Source organism: Schistocerca piceifrons, chromosome 7, assembly GCF_021461385.2.
Source record: "Schistocerca piceifrons isolate TAMUIC-IGC-003096 chromosome 7, iqSchPice1.1, whole genome shotgun sequence".
NCBI classification, from domain to species: domain Eukaryota; kingdom Metazoa; phylum Arthropoda; class Insecta; order Orthoptera; family Acrididae; genus Schistocerca; species Schistocerca piceifrons.
In genome coordinates, this window is record NC_060144.1 from 511,299,880 (window position 1) to 511,324,239 (window position 24,360).

Sequence of the window (24,360 nt, forward strand, 5' to 3'; positions counted from 1 at the left end):
GGAGAATTGAAAAGGAGAGAAATAGAGGAGGAGGGAGGGAAAGTGAGACTAGTAGGTGTGTTAGTGGAAAGAAGGCTGTGTAGTGCTGGAGTGGTAGTAGGGAAGGGGGTGAATGACAGGGACTAGCAAAGGTTGAGGCCAGGGGAATTAGTTACGAGAACATAAAAGGTGGAGGCCAGGGGAGTTAGTTAAGAGAACATAAGATATATTGCAGAGAGAGTTCCCTCCTGCACATTTCAGAAAAGCAGCTGTTGGTAGGAAAGATCCAGATGATGCAGGCTGTGAAGCCGTCATTGAAATGAAGCCTGTTGTGCTGGGCAGCATGTTCAGTAACTGCGTGGTCCAGTTGTTTCTTGACCAAAGTTTGTAAGCGGCCATTCCAGCTGACAGACAGCTTGTTGGTTGTCATGTCTCACATAGAACATAGCACAGTGGGTAGCTTAGTCTGTAGATCACATGCATGCTTTCACTGGTAGCCCTGCCTTTGATGAGATAGGTGATGTTTGTGACCAGACTCAAGTAGGTGGTGATGGGAGGCTGTATGGGACAGGTCTTGCATCTAAGTCTATTGCAGGGACAAGAGCAATGAGGCAAGAGGCTGGGAATAGGAGTGGTGTAGGGATGGTCAAGGATATTGTGTAGGTTTGGTGGGTGGTGGAATACCACTGTGGGAGAAGTTAGAAGGATATTGGGTAGGATATTCCTCATTTCAGAGCATGATGACAGGTAGTTGAACACAATTGCGGCTGATTACTGCACCTCCACAGTTGGCACAGCATGGTACCAGGTGGGTACTGATTGCTGTAGATGGATTGTTTGTAGGTGATGCCATCAGAGGAGAAGTAATTGTGGGTGAGTATATTGTTGGTCACAGTGACCAAGAAGGAGGTCGTGGGTTTGGAGTCAGTCAGGTATTGGGAAATGTAATATTCAATAGTGGCAAGGTCGTGGGCATTGGGGATTGCTGTGCAGAGAGAGGTGGCATCAACAGTGACGCAAGGGCAGCTTGTGGTAAAGGAACTGCAGTGAGTCAGCAGAGGAAATTGTTGGTGTCATTTATATAAGATGGTATGTTACCATTAATAAGCTTGTGGTGTTGGTCCACAACAGCAAAAATTCTCACTGTGGAGGTGCAGTAATCAGCCGCAATGGTGTGCACTGGGTGACTGGGTTTATGGACTTTTATGGAGCATGTTGAGCATGGAGTGGTAGGGGTGGAGAGAGGCCTCAGGGGAGACATTTTGGACTGTATATATACATAACAGACATTACACCTGTTCCAGTTTTTCACCTAGCAACAAAATGACACACTTGTTAGATTTAATGAGAAGTGTCTCAGGTGGGATTAATAAGGGAAATGCACAGAAAATCAGAGAAATAGAGTATTTTAATGCATGACCTGTGTTTGAACACATAACATTCATCTTCTGCATTAGTGAAAAACATCCATGTTAACATGTACATTATGAATGATATGACATGTTTATGACAGTACTACATGGTTCAAATACTGCCTACTTAATTTGCATAACAGAATGTGATGGAGTATTTAATTTCTTATTATGTACATGAAAATAATTAGAAATTAAATACTCACTAACACAGATTAATATGCATCATTTGAGTCATGTAGTACTGTTGTAAACATGTCAAATCATTCAGCATGTTAAGTGCAATTATGGAAACATCACTGCAGAAGACAAATGTTATGTGGACAAAAACAGGTAATATGTTAGGATACTTTATTTCTCTCATTTCTCTAACATTTCTCTCAGTAATTCCACCTGAGACACTTTTCTCATTAAACTGATTATTGTGAATGTAGATGAAATTCTATTGATTACTATATCCCTAACCTAAATGTAACATGATACAATAGTTGTTATATCCACTACAAAAACTGTAACAAATGTCACAGATTTACTGTGAAATACATAATGCACACTAGATTAAGTTCTATAGCTTGTAACTTCTGAAAATTCTCAAAAATATTTGTTTATTCATGTATGTCTGCACTGAAATTTCAGGTGGACGATTTTTGAATGAAGAAACTACAGCCAAAATTATGTTGCTTGTTGTTGTTGTGGTCTTCAGTCTGAAGACTGGTTTGATGCATCTCTCAATGCCAATCTATGCTCTTCATCGCTCTTCATCTCTACGTAACTATGTTGTTGTTGTTGTGGTCTTCAGTCCTGAGACTGGTTTGATGCAGCTCTCCATGCCACTCTATCCTGTGCAAGCTTTTTCATCTCCCAGTACCTACTGCAACCTACATCCTTCTGAATCTGCTTAGTGTATTCATCTCTTGGTCTCCCTCTACGATTTTTACCCTCCACGCTGCCCTCCAATACTAAATTGGTGATACCTTGATGCCTCAGAACATGTCCTACCAACCGATCCCTTCTTCTGGTCAAGTTGTGCCACAAACTTCTCTTCTCCCCAATCCTATTCAATACTTCCTCATTAGTTATGTGATCTACCCATCTAATCTTCAGCATTCTTCTGTAGCACCACATTTCGAAAGCTTCTATTCTCTTCTTGTCCAAACTATTTATCGTCCATGTTTCACTTCCATACATGGCTACACTCCATACGAATACTTTCAGAAATGACTTCCTGACACTTAAATCAATACTGGATGTTAACAAATTTCTCTTCTTCAGAAACGCTTTCCTTGCCATTGCCAGCCTACATTTTATATCCTCTCTACTTCGACCATCATTAGTTATTTTGCTCCCCAAATAGCAAAACTCCTTTACTACTTTAAGTGCCTCATTTCCTAATCTAATTCCCTCAGCATCACCCAACTTAATTAGACTACATTCCATTATCCTTGTTTTGCTTTTGTTGATGTTCATCTTATATCCTCCTTTCAAGACACTGTCCATTCCATTCAACTGCTCTTCCAAGTCCTTTGCTGTCTCTGACAGAATTACAATGTCATCGGCGAACCTCAAAGTTTTTATTTCTTCTCCATGAATTTTAATACCTACCCCGAATTTTTCTTTTGTTTCCTTTACTGCTTGCTCAATATACAGATTGAACATCGGGGAGAGGCTACAACCCTGTCTTACTCCCTTCCCAACCACTGCTTCCCTTTCATGTCCCTCGACTCTTATAACTGCCATCTGGTTTCTGTACAAATTGTAAATAGCCTTTCGCTCCCTGTATTTTACCCCTGCCACCTTCGGAATTTGAAAGAGAGTATTCCAGTCAACATTGTCAAAAGCTTTCTCTAAGTCTACAAATGCTAGAAACGTAGGTTTGCCTTTCCTTAATCTTTCTTCTAAGATAAGTCGTAAGGTCAGTATTGCCTCACGTGTTCCAGTGTTTCTACGGAATCCAAACTGATCTTCCCCGAGGTTGGCTTCTACTAGTTTTTCCATTCGTCTGTAAAGAATTCGTGTTAGTATTTTGCAGCTGTGACTTATTAAGCTGATAGTTCGGTAATTTTCACATCTGTCAACACCTGCTTTCTTTGGGATTGGAATTATTATATTCTTCTTTAAGTCTGATGGTATTTCGCCTGTTTCATACATCTTGCTCACCAGATGGTAGAGTTTTGTCAGGACTGGCTCTCCCACGGCCGTCAGTAGTTCCAATGGAATATTGTCTACTCCGGGGGCCTTGTTTCGACTCCGGTCTTTCAGTGCTCTGTCAAACTCTTCACGCAGTATCATATCTCCCATTTCATCTTCATCTACATCCTCTTCCATTTCCATAATATTGTCCTCAAGTACATCGCCCTTGTATAGACCCTCTATATACTCCTACCACCTTTCTGCTTTCCCTTCTTTGCTTAGAACTGGGTTTCCATCTGAGCTCTTGATATTCATACAAGTCATTCTCTTCTCTCCAAAGGTCTCTTTAATTTTCCTGTAGGCGGTATCTATCTTACCCCTAGTGAGATAGGCCTCTACATCCTTACATTTGTCCTCTAGCCATCCCTGCTTAGCCATTTTGCACTTCCTGTCGATCTCATTTTTGAGATGTTTGTATTCCTTTTTGCCTGTTTCACTTACTGCATTTTTATATTTTCTCCTTTCATCAATTAAATTTAATATTTCTTCTGATACCCAAGGATTTCTACTAGCCTTCGTCTTTTTACCTACTTGATCCTCTGCTGCCTTCACTACTTCATCCCTCAAAGCTACCCATTCTTCTTCTACTGTATTTATTTCCCCCATTCCTGTCAATTGCTCCCTTATGCTCTCCCTGAATCTCTGTACAACCTCTGGTTCTTTTAGTTTATCCAGGTCCCATCTCCTTAAATTCCCACCTTTTTGCAGTTTCTTCAGTTTTAATCTACAGGTCATAACCAATAGATTGTGGTCAGAGTCCACATCTGCCCCTGGAAATGTCTTACAATTTAAAACCTGGTTCCTAAATCTCTGTCTTACCATTATATAATCTATCTGATACCTTTTAGTATCTCCAGGGTTCTTCCATGTATACAACCTTCTTTTATGATTCTTAAACCAAGTGTTAGTTATGATTATGTTGTGCTCTGTGCAAAATTCTACCAGGCGGCTTCCTCTTTCATTTCTGTCCCCCAATCCATATTCACCTACTATGTTTCCTTCTCTCCCTTTTCCTACACTCGAATTCCAGTCACCCATGACTATTAAATTTTCGTCTCCCTTCACAATCTGAATAATTTCTTTTATTTCATCATACATTTCTTCAATTTCTTCGTCATCTGCAGAGCTAGTTGGCATATAAACTTGTACTACTGTAGTAGGTGTGGGCTTCGTATCTATCTTGGCCACAATAATGCGTTCACTATGCTGTTTGTAGTAGCTTACCCGCATTCCTATTTTCCTATTCATTATTAAACCTACTCCTGCATTACCCCTATTTGATTTTGTGTTTATAACCCTGTAGTCACCTGACCAGAAGTCTTGTTCCTCCTGCCACCGAACTTCACTAATTCCCACTATATCTAACTTCAACCTATCCATTTCCCTTTTTAAATTTTCTAACCTACCTGCCCGATTAAGGGATCTGACATTCCACGCTCCGATCCGTAGAACGCCAGTTTTCTTTCTCCTGATAACGACATCCTCTTGAGTAGTCCCCGCCCGGAGATCCGAATGGGGGACTATTTTACCTCCGGAATATTTTACCCAAGAGGACGCCATCATCATGTAATCATACAGTAAAGCTGCATGCCCTCGGGAAAAATTACGGCTGTAGTTTCCCCTTGCTTTCAGCCGTTCGCAGTACCAGCACAGCAAGGCCGTTTTGGTTATTGTTACAAGGCCAGATCAGTCAATCATCCAGACTGTTGCCCTTGCAACTACTGAAAAGGCTGCTGCCCCTCTTCAGGAACCACATGTTTGTCTGGCCTCTCAACAGATACCCCTCCGTTGTGGTTGCACCTACGGTACGGCTATCTGTATCGCTGAGGCACGCAAGCCTCCCCACCAACGGCAAGGTACGTAACTACCACAACCTAAATCCATTTGAACCTGCTTACTGCATTCAAGCATTGGTCTCCCTCTACAATTTTTACCAGCCACACTTATTTCCTTTATCAAATTGATAATTTCTTTATGCCTCAGGATGTGTTCTATCAACTGACCCCTTATTTTAGTGAAGTTGTGAGTTGTGATATAAATTTCTCTTTTTTTCTCAATTCAGTTCCATATCTCCTATCATGTTATTCAATCCACCCATCTAATATTCAGCATTCTTCAATAGCACCACATTACAAAAGGTTCTGTTTTCTTCTTGTGTGAAATTCATATCACCTTCGTTTCACTTACATACATAGTTGCACTCCAGAAAAATATCGACAAAAAAGACTTCCTAACACTTAAATTAATATTAGATGTGATAAAATTCCTTTTTTCCAGAAATGATTTTCTTGCCACTGTCAGTCTGCATTTTATATCTTCCCTACTTTGGCCATTATCAATCATTTTCCAAAACTTATGTACTATTTTTAGAGTCTCATTTCCTAATCTAACTCCCTGAGCATCACCTGATTTAATTTGACTATATTCCATTACCCTTGTTTTACTTCTATTGATGTTCACCTTATAAGTCCTTTTCAAGAAACTATCCAATCTATCTGCCTGATCTTCTAAGTTCTTAAACAACCCTGATAGAATTACTATGTCATCGGCAAACTGCAAATTTTTTATTCCTTCTCCCCGAACTTTAATTCCCTTTCCAAATTCCTCCTTGGTTTCTCACACAGCTTACTCAATGCACAGATCAAATAACATAAGGGATAGGCTACAATCATCTCATTCTCAAAACTAGCTTCTGTTTCACGTCCTTCAAGTCTTTATAACTGCAGTCTGTTCCCTGTACAAGTTGTAAGTAACCTTTCTGCCTCTGTATACTGATGAATCTGAGTCGCAGAAAGGCACAGCAAAAAGACCGTTGGAAAGTTAGCTTTCAGTCTACAAGGCCTTTGTCAAAAATAGACAACGTACAATTGACAACATTCGTATCAGTGGAAAATATAGCATAGATGCAGAGTTGCAGATAGGCACAGTAAGAAGACTTTTACACTGCCATTGTGGCTTCAGCTGCCAGAGGCTGCAGTCATGTGTGTGTGAGTTGCATTTGTGTGTGTGTGTGTGTGTGTGTGTGTGTGTGTGTGTGTTATCTATTTTTGACAAAGGCCTTGTTGACCGAAAGTTTATCTTGCGACATTCTACTCTAGTTTACTCCTCTTGGTTTTGGCAGTTCACATTGCCACTATAGTAAGGCCAAGTTGGCTCATGTATCAAGGCCACATCAGTCATTGATCCAGTGGTTGACCCTACAACTACTGAAAAGGCTGCTTCCCCTCTCCAGGTTCCATATGTTAGTCTGGCTTCTTGACAGATACCCCTCCACTGTGGTTGCTCCTACACTATGGCTGTCTGTATCACTGAAGCACACAAGCCACCCCAGTTCACCAAGATCCATTGTTAATGGGGGAGCCAAAATTGTATCGGCCACAAATTGAAATTACAAATGATGCTACAGTACTGAAAGTAATGAACACATTAATGAATAAATGATATACTTTGAGAGTTACTGCCACTGTAAAGATGCCCATTTATGTGTGCTTTACAATGTATTCAGTTACATACCCATACATTGAATTAAATTTCTTTTGTATTTCCTCCACTATAGGATGATTCCTCGGAGTATGACTACGTCTGTGTACCACATTCTTGTAGTAGTCATAAGGACTGCTCCTGGAAGTGCAGAAATTCTGTCATAAAGTTAATTAAAAAGTAAGTTACAAGATATCACATGCACACACAAAAATAAAAAAAGTTGCTCATACTCACATAAGACTCTATGGTGTGGCCTAACTCATAGCAGATATAGACTTCAGGGATTTATTCGTGACATAAAGACATTGCAGAAAGTTCATATTTATATGGGTCCAAACATCCTTTGTTAGGAAGGTATGAAACAAATTCCCAATAGTGGCTCCTAGTTGTGTAATTTACCTCAATTATACATCTACATCCATACTCTGCTAACCCCCGTCACGTGCATGGCAGTGGGTAAATCCCATTGAACCGGTTATTAGGGTGTCTTCCCATTCCATTCACGTATGGAGTGAGGGGAAAAATGATCGTTTGAATACCTCTGTGTTTGCTGTAATTATTCTAGTTATGTCCTCACAATCCCTGTGTGAAAAATGTGTAGGGGTGTGGTGTATTCATAGAGTCATCATTTAAAGTCAGTTCTTGAAACTTTGTTAGTAGACTTTTTCAGGATAGTTTATGTCTGTCTTCAAGAGCCTACCAGTTCAGTTTCTTCAGTGTCTCTATACCACTTTCCCATGGGTCAAACCGATCTGTGACCATTCCTGCTACCCTTATCTGCATACATTCAGTATCCCATGCTAGTCTTATTTGGTACAGACCCCACACACTTGAGCAATATTCTGGAACTGGTCACACGAGTGATTTGTAAGCAATTTCCTTTGTATACTGATTGCACTTCCCCAGTATTCTAACAGTAAACCGAAGTATATGATCTGCTTTACCCACAACTAAACCTGTGTGAGTATGCATTTCATATCCTTACAAAGTGTTACACTCAGGCATTTGTATGAGTTGGCAGATTCCAACGGCAACTCATTGATATTGTAGTCATATGAGATTATGTTTTTTCATTTTGTGAAGAGCACAATTTTACATTTCTGAACATTTAAAGCAAGCTGTTGATCTGTGCACCCCATTGACATCTTATCAAGATCTGACTGAATACTTATGCAGCCTCTTTCAGACAGTACTTCATTATAGATAACTGTATCATTTTCAAACAGTCTGAGGTTCCATTAATATTGTCTGCAAGGTCATTAATATACAATATGAACAGCAAGGGTCCCAACACGCTTCCCTGCAGCACATGAAATTATTTCTACATATTATGATGACTCTCCATCCAAGACAACATACTGTGTTGAAGTGTTACATTCTGTTTAGGCAAACATTTCATACCCCTTGTGTAGTACAAGGAAAGCTGATCGTGACAGAATAATATTAAGTAGGGAGTCAGTCACGGGACTTATACTGTGCACAGGCGTTCGTGTGTGTGTGTGTGTGTGTGTGTGTGTGTGTGTGTGTGTGTGTGTGTGTGTGTGTGTGTGTGTGCGAGAGCGCGCACACACGCACGTGTGCAGACACTAAATGGGAAGCATGAAATATGAGAAAACGGCGAGAGGTAGTGACAATTAAATGGCTTTACCTGCTGTGGGTAGGGCCGTTTACGTTTTGGCATCGCGGCTTGGCGGTGGCTTGACCATCAAAGAGCAGCCACACTCTCCAAGAATGAAAACAGAAGACAAGATGGCTGTGTGACAAATTAAATATATAGTAATCTTGGTTGTCATGTTGAGCCTTTGAGACATATCTCATATGTAAATCTGTCTTCTACTCAAATTCTCAAGTAACTCTAATGGTCTGTACACCCATTCAAGGAAATATATGTTTGTGAAAGGAAAATAGTGGACATGCTTTTTCATGACATGAGTGGAAGTTATCTTCTTTTGCTCCAATTACAGCTGCAGAATGTGAAGAAGTCAAGCATTTCCTCACCTACATGGGACTTCAGAGGCACTGATTATCAGAACCTCTACTTTAAGAGAATCAACAAGGGCGACTGGATTAAAAGAAAAAGGGTCACATGTTACGTTGGAGTGACAGATCTCATGAAGCGTTCTGACTCAGCTACAACTACAAGGAGCGATCCAGCAGCTACATAAAACCATAATCCAACAACAAAAACATTTCATATGGTTATCAGTGAAGAGGACACGAAGTGTTGAAGCAAAAGGAAGGAACTATAGATTTACAAAATCTTGAAATTCAACGAGTGGTAAAGCACAATATTGCCAAGAACAACCAGGATTAAACGGAGAAGAACATTTCGAATCCTGACATCGTCGAGGTCGCAGTAGTAGTGGAGCAACGCTGCAATGATGCTGCTGTGCGACCCAGTGCAGTCCACCTATCACTATTTTCCAGACACTATCTGCACCAGGCAGTGCAAACAATTGCAGTACATGGCCACATACACGCAGTTGCATCGGCTATGTAACAGGAGATGCAGTTCATTGGATAGAGTGAGCTGTTCACAAAACAGAGAAATCCACTTTGAATTTTTTTGTCTAGACAGTGACACGTTGCTTCATTGTTATCACATTAACAAAACTGTGCAGTAAAGGAGGGTACATAATAGAGAATATTTGCATTATATGCCAGTCATTACAACAAAAATGGCCACAAAGGCTCCAGAATGGTTTAAAGGTTTATGGCAACAACTGTCTGATGAAATGAATTCTAATTTTAAGAAATTATCTGACAAAGTAGTTTCAACAAATAAGGAACTGTCTGACTTTAGGAATCAATTATCTGATACTAAGAAGGAATTACCTGACAAAGTAGATTCTAATATCAAGGTACTATCAGACAAAGTAGATTCTGATATTAAGGCATTATCTGACAGAGTAGATTCTAATGTTAAGGAACTATCTGACAAAATAGAGTCTAAAAGTAATATACTGGTTGTCAAGGAAAAAAATAGGAAAGAAGAACTAAAATTAGAGATAACAGAACATGTCAAACGGGAAATAGAAACTAAATTAACTAACACTACAAGTACTTTGACCAGTTGCCTCAAGAGTTGAAGAATCGCCTAATACTAACACCTTCTCTAAGAATGAACTTTATTCCATTAAACAAGCAAATACCAATAGAGAAATGCATTGTTTGCAAGAGTATTTCCAACAAACAACAATGCCTATTAATTGATAATGGCCCACAATTTATTAGCCATAATTTTAGGGAATTCTTGACTTGGGAAGGGGTAAGACAAGTAACTATATCCAAGCATAGTCCACACACTTAACTCTTGTGAATGTATTATGAAGGAAGATTGTGTAAAACACACTGTTCTACAAGGCAGACTGCCTGGGTACAATTAGAGCCGGAATTTCAAGTAATCCTTAATGAATTACTCCATGTGTCAAGAGGACTAGCTCCTGTAGAAAATATGAATAAAGCCCTTATATAAGATTCCTTGTTAAAATTGTTTACAAGACAAATTCACCACCAATTAACGTGGAACAGTTGTAAGAGTAGGTACAAGAGAATTTGATTACATAGGCACAAAAAAGAGAACTGTTAAGGCTATTGTACCAAACTTTCAAATAAATGATTTGGTGTCATTATAGGATTTTCATTACAGCTTCAATTTAAAGAAGGAAATGAGCGAATGTCTTCAGTGTTACATTGGACCTTTTAAAGTTCAGAACATACTCCACCCAAAGGTAGTATATATAATAAACCCTGCTACAGGGCAATATAAAGGATTATCCAATATACATATGATTAAAAGATTTAAGGCCCCAGGAGAGTTTGCATCCTTTGTGAATCCGGTAGATTGACAACCACTGGTGTCTGGGTTAAATATTTCTGTATTTCTATCTTAGTTTTCTCAGAGACAATTTCTATCTTCCTTGACTATTCTATTATCTTTTATTTCTATTATACCTTCTACTACTACTACCTCTTCCAGAAATATAACTAAAAATATGACCCCAACAGCTGTACATGTAGCATCTAGAATTTGTTCAATAATAATTGCATCAGTATGTTTATGAAGACAGAAATGGGCTTAGTTAATAAACTTCAATATAAATTAATATTTCAAGGAAGTGACACATGTTAGTCACACCATACGTTGTAGAGGAGAAGAGCCCAGGTAGGAGATGGAAGGCAAGACAAACTGACAGTGTGCTAATATGCATAGCCAAATAAGAAGCAAGATCTTAATAAGAGAACAAGAAGGTTTGATAACTAGTAATCTTTGTGCTATCTAAATCTAGTAATTATTAGAAAGTAAAGGATAAGCTGTACTGTATGTATCAGCAAGTAGAAGCAAGATACATAACAAGCATGAGAAGTATACATACAAAGTGATGTTAGATATGTTTTTTAAAAAAAAAGAAAAAAGGAAGAAGAAGAAGTTAGAAGATATGAGTTAAGATAGTTAGATGGAGAGCAATCAGTTAATGTCAGCAGAAAGCAGTTATGGGAGAAACTCCTCATTTAGAGTGAGAAAATATAGTAAAATAAGGCTAGTGCTGTGTTTACTGATAAAGTTAAGATGGGGCATGCCGAAATAGCGAATGAGGTGTAGAAGAGGAAAAGAGTAGGCAGATCCGTAGGAGGAACGGCCTATACCTTGGCCAGGTGAATCCGTGGCAGGAATGACCTGCACCATTTAATGTAGGTAGAAGAGAGGCAAGGTTAGCCAGACCCACAGAAGGGACCCATAGAAGGTGTGGTCTATACCTTGATCAGGTGAATCCATCCTGTACCATATTTAATTTTAGGGAAACAAGGGAACACCCACATTTATAATGGTATAAAGGTTTGACACAGTGACCACCCTTAGAAGGAGTGTAAGTGCAGTGAATACAGAAGTATGAAGCTGAATAATGACTGGTGGTCATGATACGAAAGTTTTCTCCAAATTAGTTCTATAATCGAATAGACTTACCTGATAGTAGAGACAAATATATACAGGGTGAGTCACCTAACATTACCGCTGGATATATTTCTTAAACCACATCAAATACTGACGAATCAATTCCACAGACCGAACATGAGGAGAGGGGCTAGTGTAATTGGTTAATACAAATCATTAAAAAAATGCACGGAAGTATGTTTTTAACACAAACCTACGTTTTTTTAAATGGAACCCCATTAGTTTTGTTAGCACATCTGAACACACAAACAAATACGTAATCAGTGCCGTTTGTTGCATTGTAAAATGTTAATTAGATCCAGAGATATTGTAACCTAAAGTTGACGCTTGAGTACCACTCCTCCGCTGTTCGATCGTGTGTATCGGAGAGCACCGAATTACGTAGGGATCCAAAGGGAACGGTGATGGACCCTAGGTACAGAAGAGACTGGAACAGCACATTACGTCCACATGCTAACACCTTTTTATTGGTCTTTTTCACTGACGCACATGTACATTACCATGAGGGGTGAGGTACACGTACACACGTGGTTTCCGTTTTCAATTACGGAGGGTGAATAGACTGTATCCCGACATGTCAGGCCAATAGATGTTCAATGTGGTGGCCATCATTTGCTGCACACAATTGCAATCTCTGGCATAATGAATGTCGTACACGCCGCAGTACATCTGGTGTAATGTCGCCGCAGGCTGCCACAATACGTTGTTTCATATCCTCTGGGGTTGTAGGCACATCACGGTACACATTCCCCTTTAACGTACCCCACAGAAAGAAGTCCAGAGGTGTAAGATCAGGAGAACGGGCTGGCCAATTTATGCGTCCTCCACGTCCTATGAAACGCCCGTCGAACATCCTGTCAAGTGTCAGCCTAGTGTTAATTGCAGAATGTGCAGGTGCACCATCATGCTGATACCACATACGTCGACGCGTTTCCAGTGGGGCATTTTCGAGCAATGTTGGCAGATCATTCTGTAGAAACGCGATGTATTTTGCAGCTGTTTGGGTCCCTGCAATGAAGTGAGGACCAAAGAGGTGGTCGCCAATGATTCCGCACCATACATTTACAGTCCACGGTCGCTGTCGCTCTACCTGTCTGAGCCAGCGAGGATTGTCCACGGACCAGTAATGGATGTTCTGTAGATTCACTGTCCCGTGGTTTGTGAAACCCACTCCATCGGTAAACAGGTAGAACTGCAACGCATTCTCTGTTAATGCCCATTGACAGAATTGCGCTCGATGATTAAAGTCATCACCATGTAATTGCTGATGTAGCGACACATGAAACGGGTGAAAACGGTGACGATGCAGTATGCGCATGACTCTACTTTGACTCAGTCCACCGGCTCTCGCAATGTCCCGTGTACTCATGTGTGGGTTCATGGCAACAGCAGCTAACACACCAACTGCACCCGCTTCTCCTGTGACGGGCCTGTTACAGACCCGTTTGCGTGCTACGACCATACCTGTTGCATACAGTTGGCGGTAGATGTTTTGCAATGTGTGGCACATTGGATGCTCTCTGTCCGGGTACCGTTCTGCATACACCCTGCAGGCTTCAGCTGCATTTCGTCGACACTCGCCATAGATGAGTATCATCTCCGCCTTTTCCGAGTTCGAATACACCATGGTCACAATTCCTACAACACTACACTATCACAGACGTCTGGTAACATGGTGTACTACAGTTGGACTGCATGCGGAGACGAATGCAGAATAACAATAGCAGCAAGCGCTACATGCAGACACTGCGACAGCTAGACCAAACCACAACAGTGCACTACAGCCACACTCGTAAACACGGTCGTCATCGTAAACATGTCCCTGCAGATGCTGCTCGCCGACCGTAGCCCGTGTTTGTTACAACACGCAACTGAACGTCAGAGGTTTCAAGCGTCAACTTTAGGTTACAATATCTCTGGATGTAATCAACATTTTAGAATACAACAAACGGCACTGATTACGTATTTGTTTATATGTTCAGATGTGCTAACAAAACTAACGTGGTTCCATTTACAAAATTTAGGTTTGTGTTAAAAAACATACTTCCGTGGATTTTTGTATGGTTTGTATTAAACAATTACACTAGCCCCTCTCCTCACGTTCGGTCTGTGGAATCAGTTCGTCAGTATTTTATGTGGTTTACGAAATATATCCAGCGGTAATGTTAGGTGACTCACCCTGTATTTTGGTCCCTACATCTTTCCTTTGAGTGGGAAAATATAAAGTGTTATTTACCGTTTACCCATTTACGCAAATGATGGTTTACACTCCTTGTGTAGTACAAGGAATGATGGTCATGACAATAATATTAAACATGGAGCAAGTTCAGGAACATATACTGTGCATGGGTGTTTGTTTTTGTATGTGCAGACATTACACAGGAGGCATGGAATATGAGAAAGCTACAAGAGGTAATGATAAATAAATGGTTTTACCTGCTGTGGACAAGGCCGTTTACATTTTGGTGTCATGGCTTGGCAGTGGCTTGACCATCAAAGAGCAGTCACACTCTCCAAGAATGCAAACAAAAGACAAGATGGTTTTGTGACAAATGAAACATATTGTAATCTTGACTGTCATGTTGAGCCTACATCTCCTACATCACATTGTATTCTACTCAAGTTCATGAGTCACTGTAATTATCTGTACACCCATTCCAGGAAATATATGTTTGTAAAAGGAAAGTAGTGGACATGTGTTTTCGTGATATGAGTACAAGTTATCTTCTTTTGCTCCTATAACAGCTGCAGAATGTGAAGAAGTCAAGCATTCCCTCAGCTACACACTGGATTTCAAAGGCACTGATCAGCAGTACCTCTGCTTTGAGAGAATCAACTACAGCGAAGGGTGACAGACCCCATGAAGTGTTCTGATGCAGATCATCTACAAGGAGTGAGCCAGCTGCCAAAAAGTCCTCAATCCAGTCACAAATTTCACTTGATACCCCATATGATTGAGTCTTTGAAAATAAGCGTGCATGTGGTACAGAGTCAAATCCTTTTTGGAAATCAAGAAATATTGAATCTGCCTGACTGCCTTGATCCAAAGCTTTCAGTATGTCATGTGAGGAAAGTACAAGTTGAATTTCACATGATCAAAGTTTTCAGAATCCATGCTGGCTGGCATGAAGGAGGTCATTCTGTTCAACATACCTCATTATGTTCAAGCTCATACTATATTCTAAGATCCTACAACAAATCAATTCCAAAGATATTGGACCTTAATTTTGTGGATCACTTTTACTACCCTTCATGTGGACAGGTGTGACCTGTGCTTTCTTCCAACTAATGGGCATGGTTTGCTGTTCAAGAGATCTATGATGGATTATAGTTAGAAAAGGGGCTAACTCAGCTGCAGATTCAGTATAGAATCTGATAGGGTCCTTGAGCTTTGATCAATTTTAATGAGTCCAGCTGTTTCTCAACAACACTGACACTAATACTGATTTCACTCATCTTTCCAGTAGCACAAGGATTAAACATGAAAAATTCTCCTGGGTTTTACTTTGTAAAGGAACATTTGAAAACAGAGTTAAGCATTTCAGCTTTTGCTTTGTTACCCTCAGTTACATTTTCTGTCTCATTTGCTAGGGACTGGACACTAACTTTGGTACCACTAACAGCCTTTACATATGACCAGAATTTCTTGGGGCTTTGTGGAAGATCATTTGACAGTATTCCGCTATGGTAGTCACTGAAGGCTTCACACATTGCTCTCTTGACAGCCAAACACATTTCATTCAGCACCACTCCATCTACAGTCCTATACTTTTACACCTATTATGCAGGAGTCCTTGCTTCTTTATAATTTTCTTTACAGTGACTGTATACCACGGAGGGTCCCTTCTATTATGAACTGCTCTACTAGGTACTTATCTATCCAATACATGATCAACTATTCTTTCAAACTTTAGTCACAGTTCCTCCACACACTCCTGCTCTGTGCTGAGAGTTTCAAGTTCTTCACTGTGATATGACACTACTGTTTTTTATCTAGTTTACTGAACATATATATCTTTCTGCTTGTTTCAGTTGTCCTTTGTACTTTGGTAATCATTGTTGCCACAACCGCGCCATGGACACTGATGTGGACATCCTCAAAGCAGTAAGGTCTATTTGCTGTCATTAGATCCAGCGTATTTCCATTATGAGTGGGGTTTTGAATTACCTGTTCTAGGTAGTTGACAGAGAAGGCATTTAGTAACGTTTCACAGGATGTCTTATCATGTTCACCACTAACAAAATTGTAATTTTCCCAATTGACTGTCGGATGATTAAAATCTCCCAGACTATTACAGACTGCGGAACTTACATACAAGCAAACTGAGGTATTTGCTAAAGTTTTCAGATACATCAGGAGCTGAGTCTGGTAGGCAATAGAAGAATCCAATTACCATTTTATGCTCACACCTGATACTGAGTCTTGCCCAAACAATCTCACATGCAGTTTCAGTTTCTATCTCGGCTATCTCAGTGCATTTGAGTTTCTTGGCTACTGTGACAAATACACCATCTCCATTTCCCATTGGCCTATCCTTTCAATATACAATTAAATTTTACCCAAAAATCTCACTGCTATCAATTTCAGTCAGCTTTCTGTAACTAGCAGTATGTGAGCTTCAGTACTTTTATGGGGCACTTCAAACTCTGAGACTTTGTTGCTAATGCTTCACCAGTTAACCACTATGATTTTAATACTCTCACCTGTGGGAGGCATTTCTTTCGATCTTACATTGATACGTCTGGGTTTCCTACAACTATCATTATATGGATTGGATGGAGAGTCACCTAATTTAAAAAACCCTTGTGTGCACTCCACACACAGTGAGCTACTTGGCTAGCAGCCACTGATGTGTAGCGCATACCCAATCCATTTAGAGGGACAATACAGTTTTTGATCCTATGGTGCAAGTCCAGGAAGTCACAGCTTAGTCTGACACAGAACCTCCAAAGTATCTGGTTCAGTCCTTCCAGTCGACTCAGAAACAAATGTGTGTTTTTATTCACTTTCTTGTTTACAGGTGGTCTTGGGGCTTATTTTGTCTTGTCTGATTGTCACCTGTTCTGTTTTAGAGAACTTCCATCACAACAATATCACATCGATGTTACAGTGACATCCCTAATACACTTCATCACAAGGAGGGAATGAACTAATCACTGACTATGCAAAAGTATCTTTGGTGACAATTGTTAACTCTTCATTTCTGTTTTGTCTTATGTGAATACAGATAAATATTATTTTTGAAATAACTGGGCAGTGGAATCAGGGAACAGTGCAACAAGCTGGGTGCAATCTCTGTAGACTCAAATCAATTTGTAAGTGGTAAGTGTCTGGGAAAGGATGGGCTACACTTGAATAGGTTAGGTTTGATGACTTTCAACAAAATGATTTTAGACATCCGCAGAATCATTAAAAGCAAGGGAAACTGAAAACTTCCGAAATGGGTGAGAAAACAAAATTGGTGATCCAAAATGGAAACTGTAAATATAATGGACCAAGTGAGGCTCTTCAAAGCATAAACAAACACAAAAATTCTATCTTGATGCGTCTAAATATAAACGGTTTAGCAGAAAAATGTCCAAACCTTGGTTACTCTGAAACTGATGAACTGCACATTATACTTTCTGAAATGGCAAACATAAAGGTAGTCTGCTTAAACAAACACTGGCTCATAAAAGAATGTGCAGATGTTCTACATAAAATTAGTAATTTCAAACTTGCCAGCAGCTTTTGTAGGAGGGGGGGGGGAACACCACACCTTATGAGGGCTCCTGTATCTTACTGCAGGCCTCCTTAAACTTAAAAGTGAAAGAAGATTGTAGTTATCTAAACAAAGAATGTTTTTTTGAAAGCTGTTGTGTAGAGCCATGTAATTTAAATACTGTGACAATATCAATTTACAGATTTCCTTGGAGTTCCACTACTAAACTGTTCTTAGAAAAATTTCAATACCTCTTAAATAAACTTAAAAAAGAAAGCAAGAAAAAGATTGTGATTGCAGGAGACTTCAACTTAAATACATTAACTGAAAGCAGTGACATTGAAAAATTTCGCAATTTAATCCAAAAATCTGGTTTCAAGTTAAACTTTACTATGTGCACTAGAGAAAACTTCCACTCAGCAACCTGCATAGATAATATTATTACAAATTATCAGTTTGATGATACAAGGAAGGTTTGCCTAGATCTAGGGATATCTGATCACTCAGCTTTGTTTATAGAGCACTCCAAAACAGAGAAATTATAATCTGAATCTTATATATGAAGGAATTTTAGCAAAGAAAATTTAGAGTTGTTTTGTGATAAGTTAAGTGTTATAATCTGGCCTTTAGACTACTGTGATTCAAGCAACAAAAATGTTGATAAATTTCCAAATTGTTTTTTGGGTGTATTCAATGAAACATTTCCCCCAAAAACTTATCAAAAGAGAGTCAGGAATAAACAAAATTGGATTACACCAGGCATAAAAAAGACAGCTACACAATGAGCTCAAAGTAAATAGCAACCCTAACTTTGTAATTTACGTTAAGTGCTATAAGACTATATTCAAAAAAGTGATACTGGCAGCAAAAAAACTGGCAAATAGTATATTCATAAACAAAGAAATAAAACAAAGGCAGTCTGGTCTGTTGTGAAATCAGAGTTGGGAGTCAACATTAAAAGTCAAGAAATTTCTCAAATTAGGTTTCATTGTGATATTATTGTAAATCATGTTCAAATGTCAAACTGCTTCAATGTTTCTTTGTCAGTATAGCAAAATCTGATGTAGACATGACAGCCCATCAGTACAATATGATTTTCAGGCATAGAGATGACATAGAAAACATTTGTTTTAAAAAATTCAGAAAAATCACTCAGAAAGATGTGAAAGACACAATATTATCATTCAAAAACAAAAATTCAGCTGGATGGGATGGAATACCTTCCATAGCAATCAAGGCAGTACGCCATATTATTTCATACCCACTGACTATTATTGTAAACCAATCCTTTGAACATGGGTCTTTCCCAGATGTCCTAAAATATGCAGAGATTAAACCATTATTTAAAAAGGGATCACCAGATGATATGGGAAACTACCGGCCTATCTTCCAGTTTTCTCTAAAATATTTGGAAAACTTCTGACAAAACGATTAGAAAATTTCCTAACAGTAAATGACATTATTTCTAAAAATCAGTTTGGTTTTCAAGAGAAAAAAGCACCATAAATGCCATCAAAAAATTTACAAAAAAATTAGCACATCACTAGACCAGGATACAAAAGTCTCAGGAATATTCTGTGATCTAATGAAAGTGTTTGACTCAGTGAACCACTTATTATTACTTCACAAACTTAAGAGCTATGGGATCGAAGATACTGCATTACAGTGGTTCAACTTTTATCTGACAGAAAGGACAGAAAGAGTTATTTTAACATCAAATTCAAATAACTCCCACTACAAATGGAAAACAATTTCCCAAGGATTGCACAGGGTTCAATACTGGGTCTTTACCTGTTCTTGCTGTATATAAATGATTTACCATTAAATATTGATGCTCGTTCAGTCTTGTTCACAGACGACACCTCAGTCCTGGTAGAAAATGATACAACAGAAAAGAATCCAGATAGTATAGAAAACGTTCTGAGGAAACTGGAATCCTGGTTCCATAAAAATGAAAGAAAGCTCAATGTCACTAAGACCCAGAAATGCATTTGTTTTTAAATTATAAGCAATATGTCCTGTACAAATAGCCCATAATAATCAACTGATGACAGAAGTGAGCTATGTGAAATTCTTGGGCCTAAACCTTGATAAAAGTTTAAACCGGAAGACACATATAGACTCCCTGGCAAATAAATTAAATTCCCTAGCTTTTGAAATGTTTATTTTATCTGGTGCCACTTATATGGATACAAGAAAGACAGTCTACCACAGTTATTTTGAATCTGTTATTCGGTATGGGACAATTTTCTGGGGAAACTATAGATGCAGTACAAGGCTACTAATTCATCAGAAGAAAATCATTAGAAACATGTGCTACCCACAAAAATGAGTCATGTCACCCATTGTTCAAGAAATTAAAAATACTAACAATTACTTCATTGTACATTTTTGAAATTTTGATTTGTGTATATCATAATCAACATAATCTTGAAAAGTTCCATTTAAGCATAGCTATGGTACTCATCACACGGAAAACTTCAAATTTCCTTCGCATCACTTAAAGCTTTATGCTCAGGCAGCACTGTGTATGCGGGTAAAAAATATAACTAACTAAAAGGAGGAAACATATTAATAATAGACACTGGTTTGCTGAAAAGTTTACTCCAAAATATTTTAATAGAGAAATGTTACTACACCACTGGAAAATTCATGGAAGACAGTCTGACACTTCGAACGATAAAAATCTATAGCTAATATTGCGGTGTTGTCTGTGTACAACAAAGGAACTTGGTAAACTGTTAATTTATAGTAAATATTGTAGTGTTGTATTTATTGGCATTTTTCTTAAAATAATCTAAAAAGAATTTCTGTAAATCATTATACATTATAACATGTCTCCTGTACAACAGATCATATGATCTGTACAATGTATGTAACGAGACTAATAAATCACAATTTACATTTACACATTTTACATATAATCCAGTCAATGAAGGAAAATTAGGGTCACAAATTTTTGTACATTGCTATAAGGAAGTGTCATGAACAATATACTAAAAATTCTGACCAGTGGGATGTGAGCATTGAGGTGGGGGGGCATTAATAGGCCACTTTTTTATATTTATCTTGAATAACTCGAAAACTGCAGTTCTTAGCGAGAATGTTTTCCAGTACAAAATTGACCTGCCCTACATTTCCTGCAAAAAAGGTATTACTCAGTTTTCTCTAGAACTAAGAATTTCCACATTGTACGGGACACATAATGTCAGATTATTAAAAATACTGTTCTAATGGTGTGAAATTAATGTTTGTCTTTAAATGAAGTGGGTTAGAAACAAATATGAAATGTGTGTGGCACATCTAAGTGTAGTAGACCCATAATATTATGAAAAGGATAGTTGCTACTCACCATATGGCAGAGATGCTGAGTCGCAGCTAGGCACAACAAAAAGATTGTCACAAAATAATCTTTTGGCCAACAAGGCCTTGGTCAAAAAGTAGGAAGTGAGCACTTCAAAAAGCTATCCATCCTGCTCACTTCCTACTCCCGCCTTGGAGTACCACTGTCAACCTCCCTCACATCCCCTCATAGCTGACAAAACCCGTCTAGCAGACCTACTACATTTACCCCACCCTCCAAAACTCCCTCCCACCACCACACAGAACCCAGAATCCAAACAGACATGAAACACAGTCATGAACTTTTCATCCAAAAGCCTTAGCCCTGCAGAAACATCAGTCCTTTCCAAAGGCCTCACCTTCTGCCCCACTCCCAAGTTCAGTCACACAGGAAGTGTCAAACACCTTCTCTCATTCTCCTGGTCCCTACAGTGGAAACACTTCTTCGCAACCAACCCTACCAATCAGACTCAAAGTTTTCAGAGATTCTGTCCATATGAGTTACTTACATCAGTAGTTTTAGAAACCCACATCTACTTTCCATATATAGTGTTAATGCACTTCATGGAAAATAAACATATCCCAGGGCATGTCCAGTGATTCATAAAGCATACTGTGGAAGTTCCATATAACTTTGTGAAACATCCTGTAGTTGCTTCTTATGACTTAGTGGACTACATTAAAAGAGTGGGAAATAATCTACTCTATCTTTAGTTTGCAGACCTATGAAGAAGCGAAGTACATGAACAGAATCCAGCATGCTTCTACTCCACACATCTCACCCCTCCACACTATTACACATCCAGAACATAATTTATTACTTAGTACATCTCTACCGCACTACACGTTTCATATTTGTTTTTAACACACTTTATTTAAAGGCAAACATTACTTCTGTACCAACAGAACAATATCTTTAATATCTATGATTCTTTCATCTCTTAGAACATGGAACTATTAGTCCTGGACAAAAAATGAACAGGACATTTTTTCTAGGAAATTTAATGTAGTTTAATTTTGTACTATGAAAAATTTTTGATAGAAGCCACAGCTTTTGAGAAATTCAAGAAAAACATATAAAAGTGAACCTGAAACAACACCCTCCCCACCCCAATGCTCAAACGCCACTGGTCAGGATTTTTAGTATGTTGTTCAGGACACTCCCTCCTAACACTGTGCAAAAATTTGTGACCCTAATTGACTTTTTCAGGTCTTTGTTGACTGGGTGAATAGAAATGCATTCTGGCCAACATGACCTCTGGTTCACACAGACCGAATGCATATTTAAACAGTGTCAAGTATCTAATAGTACTGTTAGATTTAATAGAAGGGTTCTACATCTGGATTAGAAGTGATAGAGGAAACAGAAAAAGCCTAGTCACAACAAAGTTACACAGCACTAAAGAAATTTTTCATACAGCATTACTTGTCACCAGAGCTGCAATCACAAAAAATTTTTACGGATGAAGATATGGGAGACAAGAATCCATCGCAAGTACTCAAAGCTCTATGTAAATTAGCAGGCCGTGAACTTCTGCCCAGACCATCTTTAGGTGCATTATGGCTTCGTAAACTTCCACTTAATGTCCACGCTGTCATTGTGGCACAAGCTGACTTACTATTGCAAGTTGAAGCAAAGAAGGCAGACACCACTGCAAACAGCTTAAGTGAAGTTCTCTCGTGTGCAAAAATCAGTAACAACCAAGACTGGGGCCCCGCAACTTGCATAGTTGTGGCAGCTGAAGTCACTGATCCTGGAACACGCATAAATATTTCACACCAGCCGCATGCCACAACTGATCCCACCACGGAGCAGCTAGAAGCATAAAGTGGCAAAACCTAACGTTCAAGTAAATACACACCAACAGCAGCTACAAAGTCACAATTGGAAAAAACAGAAAAACATCATCCCGCAAAACTCGCTGGAGCAATGATGCTGGTACTATACGCATTTTTGCAACTTTGCCCATCAACATACTCAGCCCTGCAAATACCCAGGTTTCAAAGATAGGCATTAAAGTGTGCTACCATCCATCAGCAACAGCACAGGTACCCAGACCAAAGTATGGTACAAAGGTGTCCAGATCGCTCGCTAACTGTTGTTAACCAATCACACCAATTGTTCATGCAGGACCATTCATCAGGTGAAGTGTTTCTCATTGAAACTCATTCACACATCAGCGTCTATCCAAGAAGGGTTGGTGACACACTGATGCCAATGATGCAACATGTGCTTACTGTGGGCAACAACAACTCCAGAATCCCTATCTATGGTGAAAAGCAATTAAGTGTTACACATGGATTAAAGCTTTCACCTGACGTGGATTTTTGGGAATGCAGACATACCTGGTCCCACAATTGGAGCAGACATGGTCCCACAATCGTAGCAGACGTTTTATGTAATTATCGACTTATGCCTGATCCATTCAACCACCAGTTGGTGGCAGTATGTACACATAGGATATTGCTACCACAGTTTCCACATCAGATCAAGTACAGTACGATAAGTCCATGGGTTTCTGCATGAAGACATCCAGAATGCCTACAGTGCCAACATCTAGCACGCCTACAGTGCCATCCATGCCGGGGTATATTGATGCGATTCCATACCATCAATGATGTTGGGCACGCACACACGTAGCACGCAAGAAGAACCCCGTGAGCCGTAACAATTCGTATACTGCAGGCAATATAATAATATTGTCTGAGGAGTCACTTCTTCATAATCTGCTTCAAGACTCCCGCACTCACCAAACTCATCATTGCCACCACATCTGCATGACACAAGGACAACCTGTCCTATTCTGCACGTGGCCTTTGCCTCCAGAGAACTTATTCATGGTGCAAGTAGACTTCAACTGACTTCTGAAAACAGGTACTGTGACCGGATCAGATAGTCCATGGACGTCCCGATCCAAATGGTTCATACGAAAGATAATTCATAGAGAGTATGTGGAGACTATAGGGTGCTCAAAGTATATGGAGACTATAGGGTGCTCAATGTCTACACAATTACAGACCATTATCATGTACACAACTTGAATCATTTCAACAGTACTATTAGAAATACCACAATGTTCAGTGTCAGTATGATGAAAAGGATAGAGTGCTACTCACCTTATAGCACAGATTAGCACAGATGTTGAGTCACAGATAGGCACAACAAAAAGACTGTTAAACAAGTAAGCTTTCAGCCAAAACACCTTGTATTGAATTAGGCAACATACACACATTCACGCAAATGCAATTTGCACAAATATGACCACTGTCTCTGGCTGCCGAGGCAAGCCAGGGAGAG

General features: G+C 39.2%; 1 protein-coding gene across 1 annotated transcript in view; it reads right to left on the minus strand.

Annotated features, from left to right (window-relative positions):
• LOC124805224 overlaps positions 1-24,360 on the minus strand; it is a 49,995-nt gene that overhangs the window by 17,639 nt on the left and 7,996 nt on the right. Inside the window, exon 2 of the mRNA XM_047265723.1 lies at positions 7,095-7,202. Within this exon, the coding sequence (XP_047121679.1) occupies positions 7,095-7,202 (108 nt within the window). The remainder of the gene's footprint in view (positions 1-7,094; positions 7,203-24,360) is intronic.